At 43.9% G+C, this 18,827-nt stretch overlaps 1 protein-coding gene and 1 pseudogene across 1 annotated transcript; both read left to right on the plus strand.

Moving 5' to 3' along the window:
- Positions 1 to 3,706: 3,706 nt before the first annotated feature.
- Positions 3,707 to 6,185, plus strand: LOC149589656 (large subunit ribosomal RNA; annotated as a pseudogene).
- An 11,724-nt stretch (positions 6,186 to 17,909) lies between these two features.
- Positions 17,910 to 18,624, plus strand: LOC149589657 (uncharacterized). Its single transcript, XM_089861828.1, has 3 exons — positions 17,910 to 18,141; positions 18,184 to 18,233; positions 18,325 to 18,624. Exons 1-3 carry the CDS (start codon positions 17,910 to 17,912, stop codon positions 18,622 to 18,624), a joined length of 582 nt encoding a protein of 193 aa, XP_089717954.1.
- The last annotated feature ends 203 nt before the right edge of the window (positions 18,625 to 18,827 follow it).

Raw genomic sequence — 18,827 nt, forward strand, 5'->3', positions numbered from 1 at the left:
TGAAAAAATTACATATGTACGCTTTTTCAAGAACAAATTAGGTTTGATATTTGAAATATTCTACTGACTGTTTTAAAAGAGAAAGAACTCCTAAAATTCCGAATTTTAAGTTGCCAGAAACTGTCCGTTTGGAATTAGAACATGGGACCACTTTAACCCAATGCGAGTATCATACACCTAGACCCACAGACCACGAAAACGTATTGAGAAGAAAAACACGAAAATTAAAAACTCCTAAATTTATAATATGAAGCTGTAAGACGGGACCCTCTGGGATTTGATCCCGTTACCACAAAGATCCAGTGCGAGTATCATACCGACCACGAACACGTACTGCGAAGTCAGGCACGAAATATAGTTAAAAAAAGTATAAAACTCGATTTAAAATTGGATTTTCCGAAAACATTTTATCATGAAATTAATTATTTAGAAGGAGGTATCAATTTTGAATATTTAAAATATTCTACTGACTGTTTAAAAAGAGCATGCGATCTTTTCAAATGAAAAATGGATTGGTTTGAATAGCCGATACAAAGTGAGGGTGATGCGTTCAATACATATTGGTAACGGATAAATCAACTGGGAGGGTTTCCTAACCATTAAACGCACATACAGTCAAATTACTGGAAGGTTTTGACTGAACTTACTGAAGCTTTTTACTTCTGTTATTTAATATTTTTGCTCATTCCAAATAAAAAGAGTTAAAAATATTCGAAATTTCTCTCCATAAAAAAGTTTTAAACTTTTTGTTTAAAACGTTTTAAATAAATATTGGTTTTCTAATGGCTGTTTAAAACCAAAGTTTAAAACAATTTGTTTAAAACTTGACACCAATGTTGCGTAGGTGCCAAGACTCTCTGAGAAACCAAACCTTGTGGTTCGGTAGTAGTAGCCGGCATCAGCGCCGGAATCAGTCTTAGAACCATCGGTGAACCAAATATTTCACTCCCGGAACCAAGAGGCAGGAGGTTAGTCCACTCGGCCTAACTGGAAAAGTGAATGCTGAATGGCAGTGCACATCGTCAGCGATGGCTCAAGTGCAGCATACTCCCGGAAGAGCTTAGTATGGCTGTGATCCCAAAGTCTTGGTACCCAGCAGCCATTGTTGTAGAGCCTGTAGGCCCCCATGGCAGCCTCCTCCTCAACGAAGAGGAAGCATGGCAAGGAGTATCTCCAGGGAAGCGATCGGGGTTGATGTCATGGCTCCCGTGATACCAATGCAGGCCAGCCTTTGAAGCTTGCGCAGTTCAGTCTGCACCGTTCTGAGCCGGACCCTCGTCCACCAGACAAGCGCCCCGTAGGATATTATGGGTCTAATGATCCCAGTGTTAAGGCAGTGAACGGCCTTGGGGTTGAGGCCCCAAGTCTTGCCGACAGAGCTCCTGGTTCTCCAGAAAAGTATTGTGGCCTTCTTGATGCACCGATCAAGGTGCGGTTTCCATGTAAGTGTACAATCGAAAGTCACCCCCAGGTATTTCACCTCGGAGGATTTTGTCAGGACCTGACTAAAAAAGGAGATATCATTGAACAGACCTTTAGTATTCTTAATTCTAAAAGCAACAAGGGCAGTTTTGCCAGGAGTAACAGTGAGGTTAACCACCCGGCACCATTGCTCCACGTTAGAGAGAGCAGAACTCATAAGCGTGGCGATAATAGCCGGGAATTTCCCGGTAATTACTATAGCCAAATCGTCCGCATACCCGAAGCACCGACAGCCCCCTACATCCTCGAGCAACCCCAAGAGCTCGTCCACCACCAGGCACCACAACATGTAAGACAGAACTCCAATGAAAAGTTTATCCCTCTCTTCTCAAATTGATCGACCAAACTGATCACCTCCAATGTTGGGAGAGAGTCCGCATCGTGTGCAGGGCGAAGTAAGCAGAGGCAGCCGTAAACGTCATCTCGGCCCGGCCAAAGCCCAGTACCAACTTCACGGCCGCCGTATCCTGAGACGTGTATAGCGGTAGAGAGATACAGCAGAGATATATCCGGACCAGAATACACGCCCTAGGTCTAACAACAGTACGGTCATAGAAAAGCCGCCCCGCTGTGTCGAGACCGAGGATTTTGCCATGGCAAATCCACGGTTTTTGTATGAGGGCCACATCAAGACCCTCTACAGCAAACCTCATACAGAGTACCGCGGAGGCCGCCTTACTATGGTGCAGCTTAATTTGAATCGCAAGTAGCGTCCCCATGTTCCTTAAAAGAGGGGTTCAGAAGGGACCTGACTACACCTCATCAGTCCTGAGAGGGCCAGTAGCACCTAACCTGCGACAGGCAAGTTCCCAGTCCCAAAATTCTCCTGCGTCAGGATCACTAGAACGCTCATCGTCTGGACCCCGAAAAGTAGCATCCGATTCTTCCAGTAGGGTGGACTCATTCATGGAAGATAAATCTTCCGAGTGAACCCCTCCCTCTCCCTCTGTACCTGAAGCGACAACAGAGAGCTCTACAGCAAGATCTCTCAGCTCGCTGGTCCCGTCCACTGCCGCAGACTCAGCTGCAGCGGTGTTTGTGTGCTGTAGGAGCTCCAGTAAAGCCCACAAAACCAGGGACCATAAATGGAATTACCCAGTACCGTACGGCACGATCCACGTACGTCCGGATACATCTCCAACGTTCAGTGGCAAAGCCACTGTTGAGGAACTTCAGGCTCTGGAAAAGCACCGCCGATTTCTTTGTAATCTGGTCCCTGATTCGGAATATCACCTTAAACGGCTTAGAGAGTTCGCTAGCTCTCATCACTGAGAGCACCGCATCCCCCACCACCGAGTAGGATAACGTTTCCTTCAACCACTGCCCAGTAAACGCGTCTTCTCAGGAGTACGTTAGGACCCCGGCCATCAGGCTGAAATTCCCAAGGCACGGTAGAGGGCTCCCCGAAGGTATCCCATCAAACCCCCTAGAATCACCTTCTGGATTGGGCCAACATCTCCCCTCGTGATAACCGCAGACGGATATCCATTTTTGATAATGGCCATCTTTTCTGAGCTCGCGGCATCCCTATAGGACTTACTCCTTTTGGCCACCGCCGGCGAATTGCCGGGCGAAGCAGTCGAGTCCTCCACTCTCGGCCCCTTCGTTGGGTTGTCGTATGTCGCTGCACCCCCGACTGCGGTGGTGTCCACTTCAGAGCCCGATTTAGTTTTTTGCCGAGCAATCTGTCGTTTAAGACGGCGTCGCTCGGCTGGTTTAGTAGTCTTGGTGGCTGGGTCCTGCCAGAGGCATGCCCATGCGCCAAGACATTAGCGCAGGCAACACTGGAGTCAGACACACGCACCGATGAATCGGAACGAGTTTTGCTGGCTCCAGGCCCTTGCGCGGTATCAGTGAGGGCTTTGCCTTGCACTGTAGATTTAGAGGTTTTGTTAGAATTAGTTTTAGGTTTTTGTTTCGGATCCATAAGATGCCACGAGTAAAGGGGCAAGTAAAAGGTCACCTCCAGGTAGTCCCCCGCCCGGTTGGAAGGCTGATTACAACGAGGTGTCGACTGGTACCCCGAGGGGATAGTTAGCGATACCGCAGTTTTACTTCCCCATTACCATGCAACCCTCGGCACGTTGCCTCACACCTTGGCTTGGGAAGGGCGCGTATCCGCTTAGCCCACACAACGTAGTGGTAACCAGCTCTAATCACCGTGGACGTGTGATACAACGCGCTGATGAAGACACAAGCAGAGTTAAGAGCAAGAGCGGGAGGACAAAGCAATAAGGGGGAAAAAGAAGCACTCCATCTAGATTGCGTATCCAACTTCGAGAGCCCCCTGGCAGGCTTTGTCGCGTCGTGATTGCCGTCGAACGGGTCGGGACGGGTAGAAATCGCTCTCCGGTCGCGTGTTTCCTCTCGTTCGTCGACTCGCCGTGTTGTCGTACGTTCGATTCGTGCTATGCCTTAAAAATCATTAGGACCAGAGCGGGTTTCGAGTACTGCGCAAGGCCCATATTCGCTTATGGTCTCCGGCGGAAGCAAAACTCCTTGGAGTCGGGTTGCTAGAGTATATAGCTCTAAGGCTAAATACGACCACGAAACCGATAGCGAACAAGTACCGTGAGGGAAAGTTGAAAAGAACTTAGAAAAGAGAGTTCAAGAGTACGTGAAACAGTTTAGAGGTAAACCGGTGAGCCCTCGAAAATGATCGTCGGAGGCATTTAGTCGGACGTGACCGCGTGTGTCGTTTGTCTCTAACGGTGCGGACCTCGGTCGGCCGGGCGGGCGATTGCTGCGGGCCGTTTGGCGCATTTCCTTCCGTTCGAACTACTCTGCGACGGGTCAGGTCGCTGAAAGCTGGCCGTTTTTGAAAGCAGGTGCCGGAAAGTGGCAGGTCGTTTCTCCCTCGCGGAGTTTCTACCGGTGTTTTAGGCAGCTCGTTCAAGGGTGAGCGTTGGCTAGACCCGGGAAGATTTTAGCCCTGTGCAAGCTACGCCGAGCACTCCCTTTGTAATCGCGCGCTTTCCACTGAGACCCGAAAACACACGACTAGGTAATTTCAGTTAAATCCAATGTATTTATTAACATATAAATCCGGTTAAATTATATATACAGTCCGTTAGTAACAATAAATATACAATCCGTTAAATAACAATCATTAAGTAAATAAAGCCAATTAGTCTATAAAGTATTATTAACTGCTTCTGATGCCGGTACTACTCCAACTTCCCTGATTCCCGGGCTACGTTTGAATTTATCCCCTCGGGCATCCGGGGAACGTCCAATCCCGGCTCTCGAGCAGACGACAGATCGAACGTTACGCTTCCTGGGCCGTCTAGCGGGGAACTCTAGTATCGGTTTCTATCGCTCCATCTGGTGGTGAACCCTTGTAACGGGCTCCCCGTTACACCTTAACCGGGAACGAAGCGGCGGGACAGGTGTTGTCGTTCGGTTTGTCATTTCACCCTTGCGTGAGCGGCTGCTGGCGATCTCCGCTGGTTTCCGTTCGCACTCGTCAATGCTCAGGTGGTTAGCAGCGAGTAGGTCGATAACCCACCCGACGCGTCTTGAAACACGGACCAAGGTGTCTAACATGTGCGCGAGTCATTGGGTCTTGAATAGGTCCAAAGGCGAAATGAAAGTGAAGACCGGTTCGGAAGGATGCCTTCGGATCCCGCGAGCCTCGCGTTCGTGGGCGCACCAAGAGGCCGTCCCGATCGCCTCGTGGATGGGGCGGAGCAACAGCGTACATGTTGAACCCGAAAGATGGTTAACTATGCCTAGGCAGGACGAAGCCAGAGGAAACTCTGTTGGAGGTCCGCAGCGATTCTGACGTGCAAATCGATCGTCAGACCTGGGTATAGGGGCGAAATATTATTCAAACCATCTTGTAGCTGGTTTCCTCCGAAGTTTCCCTCAGGATAGCTGGCATTCGGAGAATGCAGTCTCATCCCGTAAAGCGAATGATTAGAAGCCTTGGGGTCGAAAGGACCTCATCCAATTCTCAAACTTTAAATGAGTGAGAAGTCTGGTTTTCTCGACTGAAGCCTGGACGGCAACTTGGATGCGAGTGCCAAGTGGGCCACTTTTGGTAAGCAGAACTGATGCTGTGGGATGAAACAAACGCCGGGTAAAGGGGAACGATAGGAGACGCTCATGAGATCCCATATAGACAGCAAAACGGTGACCATGGAAGTCGGAATCCGCTAAGGAGTGTGTAAAAACTCACCTGCCTAAACAACTAGCCCTGAAAATGGATGGTGCTCCAGCGTCGACGCCATACCCGTCCGCCGCGGCCGAATAAACCATGGTGTTTTAAGCCGCGGTGAATAGGAGGAGCGCAGATGCGCGCGTTGAAGGTGCCGAGCGTAAGCTCGCCTGGAGCCGCCTCTGGTGCAGATCTTGGTGGTAGTAGTAAATACTCAAGTGAGAACGGTCATAAGGGATAGGAGAAATCCGTTCCGAGGCGGAACCTCTCATTCACAAGTCCCGCTGCTGACCGAAAGGGAATCCAAACAAGCTCGGAGACGTCGACGGGAGCCCCGTGAAGAGGTGTCTTTTCTTTGTAAGGATTCGAATCCATGGAATCGGCTCGCCCAGAGATATGGATGGTGTTTCCAAAAAGCACCGCGCCGCTTGCGGTGTCCGGAGCGCTCCCGTCGGCCCTTAAAAATCCGAGTGAGAGGTAGTGATTTTCTTACCGGACCGTACCCATCTCCGCAGCAGGTCTCCAAGGTGAACAGCTTCCAGTCGATAGAAAAATGTAGGTAAGGGAAGTCGGCAAAACCGATCCGTAACTTCGGGACAAGGATTGGCTCTTACGACTGGGCGAGACAGACCGGCAACGGTTTGGTTGAGCCCGGATCAGCGTTGGGAATTTCCCGTGGAATATTTTCGCTGCGCGGCGTTCTGGGTCTCGTGCCTGTCTAATTAAAACAAAGCATTGCGATGGCCGTTGTTCGGTGTTGACGCATTGTAATTTCTGCCCAGTGCTCTGAATGTCAAAGTGAAGAAATTCAACGAAGCGCGGATAATCGGTGGGAGTAACTATGACTCTCTTCAGTCGACTGTGATCGATCATCGAGTACAGTCGCATTTTATACTCCTCCGGGTTATACGCTCTGACCTTAGTTATTATTAAAGTTTTTACTCCGCGCTTTTATTGTAAAGTTTTTACTTAGTTTTAATTTTGTCCCTCGGTTTCGTTATTTAGGAATTTTTTCATCGTAGGGACGATTTTCCCGTGCCGTTCCCGAGTACGGGCCGTGGTCGCCGGGCTAAAACTCTTCGGGGTTAGTTAGCTCCCGCGAACTTAACATCTCACCATGGTTTTTAACTTCGGTTCGAGCGTCGATGATGATCCTTTTACGCCAAGGGATAGCCTTAGACGGAACTCACCGGTCTCAACACGTAATCAAGTTAACGTCACTACTACTGCGTCGGATCAATTACTCTCGAGCTCAATTACGTCGGTTACAGCCACGAGTAACACGTCTACGACTACCAGTACCGGGTCATAAGCATCCGTGATCGCTACCTCTACTATACCGTCTATCTGTCCCACTGAGTCCAACAGCGTACTGAACATCCCGGCTCTATCAATTCATCCTACCCCCATAATGAACCCGGGAAACAACGATGCCACAGAGGAATATAAGATACGGGAAGACTTTTCCCAGAACGTTCTGGAGCGCGTGGTTAATTTGTCTATGCAATTCGACCTGTTTCTGTCCAGTCGATCATCTGGGAACAAATGCGATCTTAGTCAAGCTAAACAGGAAGTGGGAAAGCAAATCTGGTCCGACCTTACTACCTTGGTACTGGAGCTGAACAACAAGGTTGTCGGAGTAGAAGGGGCTTTAGCCGAAAATACAAGGATCATGGATAAACTCCTTGCTAGACCAATTCCTAGGCAATTACCTACCGCCCGGCTACCACCTCCAAGTCATCGGCCACGACCCGTCCTGTTCCCGTCATTTTCTACCGTGATCAAAACGTCGGCTGCCCACCAGAATCAGGAGTATCCAGTCGTACCGCTTGCAGTTGTTCAAGAACCGTCTCAACCTCAACCTGCCAGGGCTCAAGACAATACGCTCTTATTGTTTTTATTAAAAGCCGATACCACCCCGAAGGAAGTTGAGTCCAAATTCATGAAGCTCGTTAAGCCTCGTCAGTTGAAGATCGATATTAATACGATTCGGGCCAGTCGTTATAATGGAATCTTCATTGCTTTACGTAATCGACAAGATCGGGATATCCTTGTTAATTAACTTGCCGCTGATGACCGAATCTCTTCCGTTTTCAAGTACCACACTCCGATGCAACGCTTACCCCAATTAACAGTTTTCGACCTCGACGCTGAACTTTCTTTGGCCGAGATCTATTCAGCCTTACTATCTCAACTCACGGTGGAGTTTGAGATGGAAGATATAGGAGTAAAGAATAAGTTTCAAACCACGAGCAGCGTTAACTGCATTCTTGAAGTTAAGCCATCTGCGTACCATAGTCTTTTGGAAATCGGAATTGTTTACTTGAACTTTACACGTCATCGCGTTCGGGAACGATTAAATATTACGCGATGTTTTAAAGGCCAGGACTTTGGTCATTCCGGTGTTCAATGCCATGTACCCCAACCGGTATGTAGTTACTACGGCGATCATCACCGTTATAAAGACTGTCGTGCCGAGAAACCACGCTGTATCAATTGCTTTTTATGCAAGAAGAAGACCAGAACTACATACTCTATTGACCACGAAGCTTCATCTTTTAACTGCTCTGTATATCGCCGGCAAGTAGAACGCTTATAGTCTCGCGTGAACTACACCGCTTAGTTTATCTTAACTTAGTTTTCTCTTCTCGCGCAATTCGGGTATACTTTATAACTTAATCTTTAATGTTTCAGTTTACATATCCGCTTGACGGTTTTGCGCAGTGTCCGCGGTGCCCAAAAACTTTCGCGACTCACCCTTCCCCATGCTAATTCACATGGACTTACCTCTAAGGACATTACTTATGTTTGTCGCATTTGTTTCAGGACTTTCACTAGTATCTTTGCGGTTTTCAGTCATGCTCGCTCATGTAAACCAGCAACGTTACCAGTAGAATCAGCGCTAAGCCCATCTGGACCAGTATATTCGTGTTATTGGTTCGCCGTCACTTCTGAGACACTTCGAGGTGTCGGAGTTCATAAACACTCCATACATACCGCTGAATATGCATCTATTAACCAGCGTACGGGTCAGTACCGCTATTGGCACGAGGACAAGACCCGGCAATTGGCCCTCTTAGAGGCATCCCTTCCGCTACATACCTCGGATATCAACATGAAGCTTGCTGCTCAGTTTACTTAACGACCTGTTACGGCAATCAAGGCGAAACGTTGAGATCAAGCCTTTATTGATCTTGTTGGCACACTCCGGTTATCATCTACTCCTGATACCCTATTATTTTCTAGCTTTCCTCTCTCTGGTCAAGTTGCACCTGATATTCCACTGGATACGCCCGTTCCATTTCTTCCGTCGCTGTCCACTTGCTCCGATACCGATGTTTCCAAGGACTTAAGGGGTTACTTCACGGCGTATGGTACAAATCCCACAACTCCGGCGGAATTTCAAGTATTGGCTACCAGGGTCCTGACCGTTCCTGGAGAAATATTGTCCGACATTGCCGAGCTCCAGATAGATTGCTTTTCGAATCGAAAATAGCCACCCACTGTCAAGTTCCCGTCCGGCGGCCAAGCGCCGTCAGTATGCCCAGCACCAGACTCTATAAAAACAATCGCCGAAGGTTGTCCAAATTGATCCTGGACCCATATGATCCAGTCTCTGAGGTGCCCAGTTCGGAAGCCGTATCTGCAACATTTGGTTCACTCTTTTCATCCGTATCAGCTCCTGATAACACTTCGTTCATATAAAAGCCTCTTAATATGCCAACATACTTCCCTGCCTCTATTGACGAATTACATCACGCGATTAGTCGTAAAGGCTCCATTTCCGTTGGACCTGACCCAGATTTACGTAAATTTCACGTTGAACACCTAAGCTTTATTTAGGGATGGTGTTTTCGTAAAGCACCGCGCCTCTTCCGGTGTTCTGAGCGCTCCCGTCGGCCCTTGAAAATTCGAGTGAGAGGTAGTGATTTTCCTGCTGGACCATACCCATATTCGCAGCAGGTCTCCAAGGTGAAAAGCCTCTAGTCGATAGAAAAAATGTAGGTAAGGAAAGTCGGCAAAACCAGTCCGTAACTTTGGGACAAGGATTGTGTTATGTTTGTAACGTATAGATGCCGCCAGCCTCTCCATCTTCAGAAGCTCTGGCTTCTCTCTCTCTAGTAAGGAAAACAGTTCTCCCCGAAGCAAATTTCAGTCGCGCTCTAGCCTCCATTAGGTTCAGCCTAATGCTTTTCCCAAAGCAGATTATCAGTATTAACTTCTATGTAACTAAGCCTTAATAAACTGTCTTTAATTAAACAAAGAACTCAAAAGTATAAGTTATTAATCCGGCTCTAATTAATACTCGATCGACTCGTTATAAAAGTATCAGCAACAAAGTCATAAAAACTTGCGACGGAGATTCCGTACCGACTAAACCCTATCGCTACGGATCAAAATGGCGGCTGCTTTGTCTATGCTCGTCGAACCTTTCGACTCCACTGCGTGTGATTGGCCCACCTATATGGAACGCGTGGAACTTCTTTTCATCGCTCACGATATTCCGGCCGATTAACAGGTGGCCACGTTTTTCACTTTATTAGGATCTCGTACCTACACCTTGTTACGTAATATCACGGCTCCTGCAGCGCCTTCAAGTAAGACTTTGGCCGAACTCAAAATAACTATCGGCTTCATTTATTCCCTAAGCCTTTGCTCGTCGCGGAACGCTTTCGGTTCAATCGCTGCCGGCAATCGGCTTCCCAGCCCGTGTCCGCGTACGTCGCGGAACTGAAACAGTTGTCTGTTCGGTGTGATTTTGGCGCAAACCTAGATGTTTTACAGGATAAATTCGTTTCGGGTTTGGTCAACGAAGGCATATTGAAACGTCTCTTGTCGGAAAATGCCTTAACCTTCCACAAAGCTGTCGAGATCGCTGTCTCCATGGAAACAGCAGCCAAAGACTCCGTCGAACTTCATGGTTCCGTTACGGGAAACAACGAACACGCTCTCCGCGTCGGCGGTAACCGTTCTTTACACCGTCCGCCCAGCTCTACTGCCTCGCCCTCACAAAGGCCTCCGTCCTCTCGTTTTGGAGGGGGTGAAACAGGTGGACCTGCTTGTTTCCGTTGCTGGAGAAATGATCACTCGGAGGTCTCTTGTCGTTTTAAACGCGCCCAATGCAACAGATGCAAACGTCACGGTCATATTCAACGTGCTTGCTCTCAGAATTTACCTCTCGTAAATTCTCAACGTAAAAAAACAAGTATTTATTCGCTCGGTTCGGAAACAAACGAAATCGTTTCCGAAAATAAAGACGACAATTCCTTTCGAGGACATCTGTGCACAATAAATTCAGAAACTCATGGAGATGACTCTCCCATCATGATATATCTGCAGATTGATAAGAAACCTTTATCAATGGAACTGGATGCAGGAGCCACTGTTTCTGTACTTCCCAAAACTATCTACGATAAGATCTTTCAACATAGTCCTTTGAAACCATCAAGAAAGAAACTCTCAACATATACGAAAGAATCAGTTAAACCACTAGGCGTCATCTCCGTTTCGGTTCATTGTGGCTTCCAAGAGATAAAAGAATTAAGGCCGGTTCTCACTTGGCGAAAAAATGCATTTTCGCCACGCGACTTAATACCCGCGACTAAAATGAGCGAATTTTCCTCTATTCGCCGTCAAAATCGTCCCAAAGAGTTCCAAAGCGACTGTTCTATTTTTTTTCGCTAAACGCTCGGCGAAAAAAGACTCCAGCCAATCAGGTTCAGGCAGTGGGAAGGGGGAGTGTACTACGTTCCGTCTCAGATTCCGGGGTTCGAGCTTAGCGCGCGTCACGCCAATTTTAAGCTTTTGCCTATTGTCACTTGTGAAATAACGAAGAGATAAGTTTAGGCAAGTTTTGATGCTTCTAATTTAAGTTTTTAAGAGTGAAATACGTACGCTAACTAAAATTGATTATGTTATTATTAGATAAATATGGATGTATCAAAAAAGTCTTTTAGAAAGGGCAAGAAAACAACTAAAATTGACAATGAACAGTTTGTGGAAGAAATACAAAAACATCGATTTTTATACAACCCCTTTGATGCCGAATATAAAGATACACGGAAGAAAGAAAACCGATGGGATATAGTAGCCAATCTTTTGGGAATAACAAGTAAGTTACTAATTGACATCTTTGCTAACGAATCTAAAATCAAAAACTATTCCTTTTCAGGAAAAGAGGCACAAATGAAATGGAAAGGGTTAAGAGACACCTTTATGAGGCTCAAAAAAGAGAAAGACGTTAAATGTAGGAGTGGAACTGGGGTTGAAGCATCTAAACCTCCTAAATGGAAACTTTTTACACTTATGGAAAGTGTCTTGGGTCGTTCCTTATATTGCAGAGAGTACTTAAAAACTTAATTTCTTAAGATATTTTATTGCACCATTTTTTGTTAAGTTGAACTATATAATGACTTAAATTTCTACAAAGATCAACTTCAAACTGTTCCCTCGATGACACTGTTCTGGTTACTGAACAACACGGTGACGGTGACGTAGCAGATAAGCTACTAAAATCGATTACTAATAATGTAATGGATATAAACCCTGAATCACCAAGCAATATTCGTGAAATTTTTCAAGAGTATGTTATACTTTTTCAAAGGTTTTTTTTAACTTTTAATAAAAAATTGGTTTTTAGATCTTCTATCTTAAACGAATTTATAGAAACGGTGGATGATGATGAAGTTGAAATTCAAAAGGTGGATGATGATGAAGTTGAAATTCAAAAGGTGGATGATGATGAAATTCAAAAGGTGGAAGATGATGAAATTCAAAAGTGGAAGATGATGAAATTCAAAAGGTGGATCATGATGATATTCAAAAGGTGAGGATGATAAACAACAGAAGCTAGATGATGGTAAAATACAAAATTTATATGATGATAAAATACAATATGTATATGATGATAAAATGCATCGATTGTCTTCGGCAAGTCGGAAAAGAAAAATGGAATCTGAATTGTCATCTCTGGTCTCACTTGCAAAGGAAAATATATCGAAACTTGTTCCTCCTACTACTCCAAAACCGCCACTTCCAAAAGATGAAGTTGAACTTTATTTTTCCAGTCTAGCGGGACGGTTTCGCAGCCCGCCCACCAAGAGGCAAAGAAACGTTAGATTTCAAATTGAAACAATATTTTATAAAGAAGCAGAGGATGAGGAGAACCATAATTAAAAACATTTCAGCCATTTTATAACACGCGATTTCTTCCCTTTATTTTTGGCGAGTGAAATTTTAAAGAAACGGTAATTTATTTCACATTAAATGATTTTAACATATTCATAAGGTATTCGTATAAATATCGATTTTAGGATCTTAAAACGTAAGCATCTTGCCAAGGCACTTTGCCATCTGTGTGAAGGAATTTCGCCAATAGATCTCTAACAACAACAGCTCTCTTTTTAGGCCTATTTGGTCCAGGCATGTTAATATCACGCAGCAAATCTTCTCCTAAAATTTCGTTCCTCCACTCTCCATCAATTATATTCCCATCACTGTCTTCAGAATACGCGAACGCTGGTGCATTGTATTTGCCACGATGTACAGGTTTACCAATTTCATCAGTTAGCATAAAATTGTGTAGCACAACACAAGCCTTGATGATATTATCAATATTTTCTTTGGAGCGTTTTATCGGCCTTCGAAAGATTCTTCACCTTGCTGCCATAATTCCAAAAGAATTTTCAATAGTACGACGGGCACTGCTTAATCTGTCGTTGTAAATTTTCGTAGTAAAATCTAAAAATCGTCCTGGGTAAGGACGCATTAGATTCTCCATAAGAGGGAAGGCTTCATCCCCAATGAAAAAATAATGAAATTTCCGAGTTTGGCATCCGTTTTTCCATCGGAAGGTTTAGCCTCTCTTGTTTTAACTACATTCCAAAGTTGGATCTGGAAAATACCCCTCCATCGCTCTGGCTTCCCAAACCTCCCCTATCTACCATAGTGAAACGATAGAGCGAATCACAAATAGCCATTTAAATCACGCTGAAGGTTCCTTTGTAGTTGAAGAATTTCGATCCACTTTTAGCTGGACAGTCAATTACAATGTGCTTCCCGTCTATGGCTCCCAAACAGTGTGGCTAATTCCACATATTTCAAAACCTGAACTTATTTTTAACCATTCATTCACAGAACTTGGGAGAGACAAATCTGCTGGCGATAGCGCATCCCAAAGGGCATGACACGTTTCATTAATAATATTGCTAATGGTTGATCTCCCCAGTCTAAAACCGAACGAAAGACTAATTTGCATATCACCACTGGCAAGGAAGCTAAAAATACAGATACTATATGTAACATGATCTGAAAGCCACATTTTTAATTATAAGAGTACCGCAACGTAAGAGCAAGACGTTCTTCTGCAGAAATGGCTTTTCTAAACCGGGTATTTTTCTTTTCGATCCTACACCTAACCATGTTAAGTATAGCATCGAATTGTTCTGGATTCATTCGGAAAAACCTACAGCAAATGGTAGTGAATTAGATATCATTATAAAAACAATATGATAGATAAAACATACAGTTCACAATACTTACTTGAAAAAACTTTCTCGGTCATGATGCCTCATTTCTCGAATAAGGTTATTCAAATAGCCCTGTTCCTGTCTTTTTTGAAAAATATCCTTGACCCAAAACCGTCTCGGTTTTTGGAAGATCAACTTATTATATATGCCATAAACCAATAATACGTTAACTATAACCAAGTTAATTTTATTGAAATTTTCGACTGAAATATCCATTTGGTCAATTGTTAAAGTTTGACTTTTTAGGCTTAAGATGCATAAAAAAGGGCTCGGCCGGCTGAATCGTTTTTAAAATTTCGCGCCCAATGAGAACCTCTCCCACAGCGACTAAATTATCGCCGGTTTTTTTCGCCACGCGAAAAATTAATTCGTCGCGACTATTTGCCAAGTGAGAACTTGCCTTTACTCTACGTTTTAGAGGGTGATGGTATGGGAAGCCTTCATATGAGCAGTTCACTTATGAGCGGATTTCATAATAGCGGTCTTCATAACAGCAGTTCTCTAAATAGCGGTTCCCGAAATGGCACTTTACCCATTACAGCAATTACCGATACAGCGGTTCTCGTAAACACGGCGTACCGTTACAGCAGTTCTCTAAAGAGCGGAAAAACAGATATGCGAAAAACTATAGTTGTTTATTACGGTGTAAGCTGGCCCAGCTGGGTTATATGAACTCAAAAAGAACTAGGTCAGATATGGATAATTTGGTTAGGTTAAAGTTGATTATTTCAACTAAGTAGTATTAAGTCAGGTTTGGTTAGGTTTTTTTTCGTTTGGTTAGACTTGGGTTAGTAATATTTTGGAATTGGTTTAACAATGTTACGCCTTTTCCAAAAAAAATTACTGTTTACAATTATCTACTTCCGAAATAAAATAACCTTTCTCGAATTATAATGTCTTTTCCAAAAAATTACTGTTTACAATTATCTACTTCCGAAATAAAATAACCTGTCTCGAATTATAATATGCCTTTTCCAAAAAATTACTGTTTACAATTATCTACTTCCGAAATAAAATAACCTTTCTCGAATTATAATATGCCTTTTCAAAAAATTACTGTTTACAATTATCTACTTCCGAAATAAAACAACCTTTCTCGAATTATAATATGCCTTTTCCAAAAAAATTACTGTTTACAATTATCTACTTCCGAAATAAAATAACCTTTCTCGAATTATAATATGCCTTTTCCAAAAAATTACTGTTTACAATTATCTACTTCCGAAATAAAATAACTTTTCTCGAATTATAATATGCCTTTTCCAAAAAATTACTGTTTACAATTATCTACTTCCGAAATAAAATAACCTTTCTCGAATTATAATATGCCTTTTCCAAAAATTTACTGTTTACAATTATCTACTTCCGAAATAAAATAACCTTTCCCGAATTATTTTTCTATCCTGGTATGAGAATTGTAAACTGATACAGCCTGAAGAACAGTACAATATTTAAGTGTACTTCAAAAACACGATAATAATAATAATAATAATAATAATAATAATCTAAGCTTTGCCTATGAAGGGATTTCCACACTAAGCCTTGGGCTTGTTTACAGGTGGGTCCCTTTACAATGCATAGAGGGGTGGTGGCTAGCCACTATGCCATAGCTAACCGACAGCGCCCTATACTAACTATTACCGTTAACCTCTGCAAGTTTTGATGGAAAGGAGAAACCGGGTTAGACCGCGGAGGAAAACTCCTTTGACAGGCGGGGAGAGAACTTGCAAACTCTACGCAGAAGGATTTGTTCCCAGATTTTCACCCAGTGCCACAGTCCGGGATCGAACCCGGGATCCTCTTGCTGCGAGGCGAAAGCGCTAACCGCTACGCCACCCCACCGTTAGTAGGTCATATTCCTGATTAAATTATCACGGAAAAGGTAGTATATTTGAAACCAACGAATATATCTGTATTGTTAAGACAAGCTCGAAATTCAAGACAAACACTGCTATTTCCCAAAATACCTCTGTTCGGTAGAAGCTGGCTTAGTAAACTCAAATTAGACTTGAAAAATTTGACTTTATCTCATAACCACGTCTCTTGTTTGTCTCTCAATGAACAACCGCACAAGCTAAAGGACATTCTGGAAAAACTTAAGGAAGTCTTCAGTTCTTCCATCGGCAAATTGGCAACCTTTGAAGCCTATGCACCTTCATCTTCGTGACGGTGATAAGCCCGAAATGATGCTTACGCTCTTAGACCAAAGGTTTATCAGGAAATAGAACGCTTGGATAAAGAACAAATAATTACTCCAGTAGCCTTCAGTGACTGGGCTACTCCAGTAATCCCTATCTTTAAGCCTAACGGCTCCATTCGCCTTTGCGGGAACCATAAAGTAACCGTCAATCCGTCTTTACAAATAGATCAACATGCAATACCGCGAATTGAAGAAATGTTCGAAAAGTTAACACAAGGCACTCGATACACTGAAATAGACCTCAGTGAGACCTTTATGCAAATCGTGGTAGATGATGAAACAAGTAAACTGTTGACAATCAACACCTCCAAAGGTCTCTAAGGTCCACCGATTGGCTTACGGGATAGCTTCATCTCCGGCGATTTTCCAGAAAGCTCTCAAATAAGTATTATCTAGCTTAGATGCTGTCAGCAACTTCCAGAATAATATTCTCATCAATGGCGAAACAGATGACGCGCACTTGGAAAACCCTACAAAGGTTAGAAGATTTTGGCTTAAAAGCCCGGAAAGACAAATGCAAATTTTTTGTCGAATCCCTGGAATGTTTGAGACATACAATTGACTCTAAAAGTTTACACCCAAATACCAAGAAAATAAAGGAAATTCACAATGCACCTATTGCAACGGACATTTTACAATAACGTTCTTTTCTCGGCTTAGTTAAATACTATGGCAAATTCATCCCAAATATCAGCATGAAATTGCATCCCTTACACAAACTGTTGAACAAGAACGAACCGTGGAAATGTTCCATGAACCGAAGAATGTAACACTTCTTTCGAAGCGATTAAGACCGAACTAACTTCCGATCACGTCCTCGTAAATTATACGCCTAATTTACCTCTGATTCTGTCCTACGACGCTTCACCTTATGGTTTTGGCTGCGTTTTGGCTCATTTCTTGCCTGATGGAAATGAGCGCTGCATCGCTTACGCTTCGAGAAAAATGACGAAAACCGAGCAAATTGACGCCCAGGTTGAAAAGGAAGCTTTATCGATAATTTTCGGCATCAAGAAATTTCACGCATACCTCTACGGTCGTCATTTGACACTCTACACGGATCAACGTCCCTTAACGAAGATCTTTGGACACCATTCCGGTCTTCCGGTTTGGCCGCGTCGAGACTGCAACGTTGGGCGGTTATGCTCGCTGCTCATGACTACGAAGTTAAATACAAACCAGGTTCTGGTCACGCTAATGCCGATGCTCTTTCGCGCCTTCCGGTACCCGTTACGGTACGAGACACCACTGATGGCGCCGACCTATTTAACTTTCAGCAACTCAGCTGTTTGCCCATTACTAGTCATGATACAAAGAAACACGCTGTGATCCACTTTTATCCAAAGTTTTGGACTATATCTTAAACGGTTGGCCAAATTTACCGAAGGAGGAGGTAGATCTACAATTACATTTCCCTAAGCGAGAAGATCTGACCGTTACTCAAAATTGTCTATTGCGAGGAATGCGAGTCATTATTCCGTGAAAATGTCAACCCAAGGTACTAGAAGAACTACATTGACCTCACCCGGGAATTGTTGGCATGAAATCGATAGCCCGTAGTTACGTCTATTGGAAGGGGATAGACCAAGATTTAGAACGCCGGGTGAAATCCTGCTCGGAATGTCAACTACTCAGTAAAAATCACGCCAAAGCCCTCTGCATCCATGGATACATGCAGATAGACCATTTCAAAGGGTACATGTCATATGTTTTTCGTCGAAGTCGACGCTCACTCAAAATGGCCGGAAGTTTATATTTCCAAAAACGTCTACGTCAGAACAAACTATTACGAACTTGTCCAACATCTTTTTAAGATACGGATCAGATGAATGTCTTGTCAGCGTTAATGGACCCTGTTTTACCAGTTTGTAATTTGAAAACTTCGCGAAAAATTTCGGAATTAAACACGTATTCTCCGCGCCTTTTCATCTTTCAACTAATGGACTCGCGGAAAGATTCGTCCAGACGCTGAAATTGAAATGAAACACTCACATTGTTCAACGTCCATCCAACAACAATTGGGCGATTTCCTAATGACCTTCCGAAATACTCCACATTCCACAACCCGGGAAACTCCCGCTAACATGTTCTTGAACCGATCTCTAAGAACACGTCTGACGCTCATGAAGCCGGACATCATTCCGAAAGTACGATCGCAACAAACCTCGCAAGTTCTTCAAAGAAAATTTCCAGCAATAAGACTTTTGATATTTGTGTTACCGTTTACGCAAGAGATTACTGTACACAAAACCTAGCTGGACACCTGCCAAAATAATCGAATGAACCGGACCACTGTCATATCGCTTAGAAACTCAAGAACACATGATTTGGAGAAGACATTTAGGCCAAATACTAGAAAGAATTGCACCTGCGACCCAAGAAACGGTACAATTACCTAACTCAATGAATCGCAGCTATACTCAAAAACAAGTATTCACTAGTCCAATATTGGAACAAC

Source organism: Phalangium opilio, unplaced genomic scaffold, assembly GCF_054372755.1.
Source record: "Phalangium opilio isolate 3A_F unplaced genomic scaffold, DU_Popi_V2 ptg000521l_1, whole genome shotgun sequence".
NCBI classification, from domain to species: Eukaryota; Metazoa; Arthropoda; class Arachnida; order Opiliones; family Phalangiidae; genus Phalangium; species Phalangium opilio.

What these genes read in the sequence shown, in the direction of transcription:
- LOC149589657 (XM_089861828.1), top strand. Translation starts at nt 17,910, where the DNA reads ATGAAATCGATAGCCCGTAGTTACGTCTATTGGAAGGGGATAGACCAA. An exon ending in ATATTTCCAAAAACGTCTAC is followed by an intron (nt 18,142 to 18,183) that starts GTCAGAACAAAC and finishes CATCTTTTTAAG; the next exon opens with ATACGGATCAGATGAATGTC. An exon ending in TAATGGACCCTGTTTTACCA is followed by an intron (nt 18,234 to 18,324) that starts GTTTGTAATTTG and finishes ACTCGCGGAAAG; the next exon opens with ATTCGTCCAGACGCTGAAAT.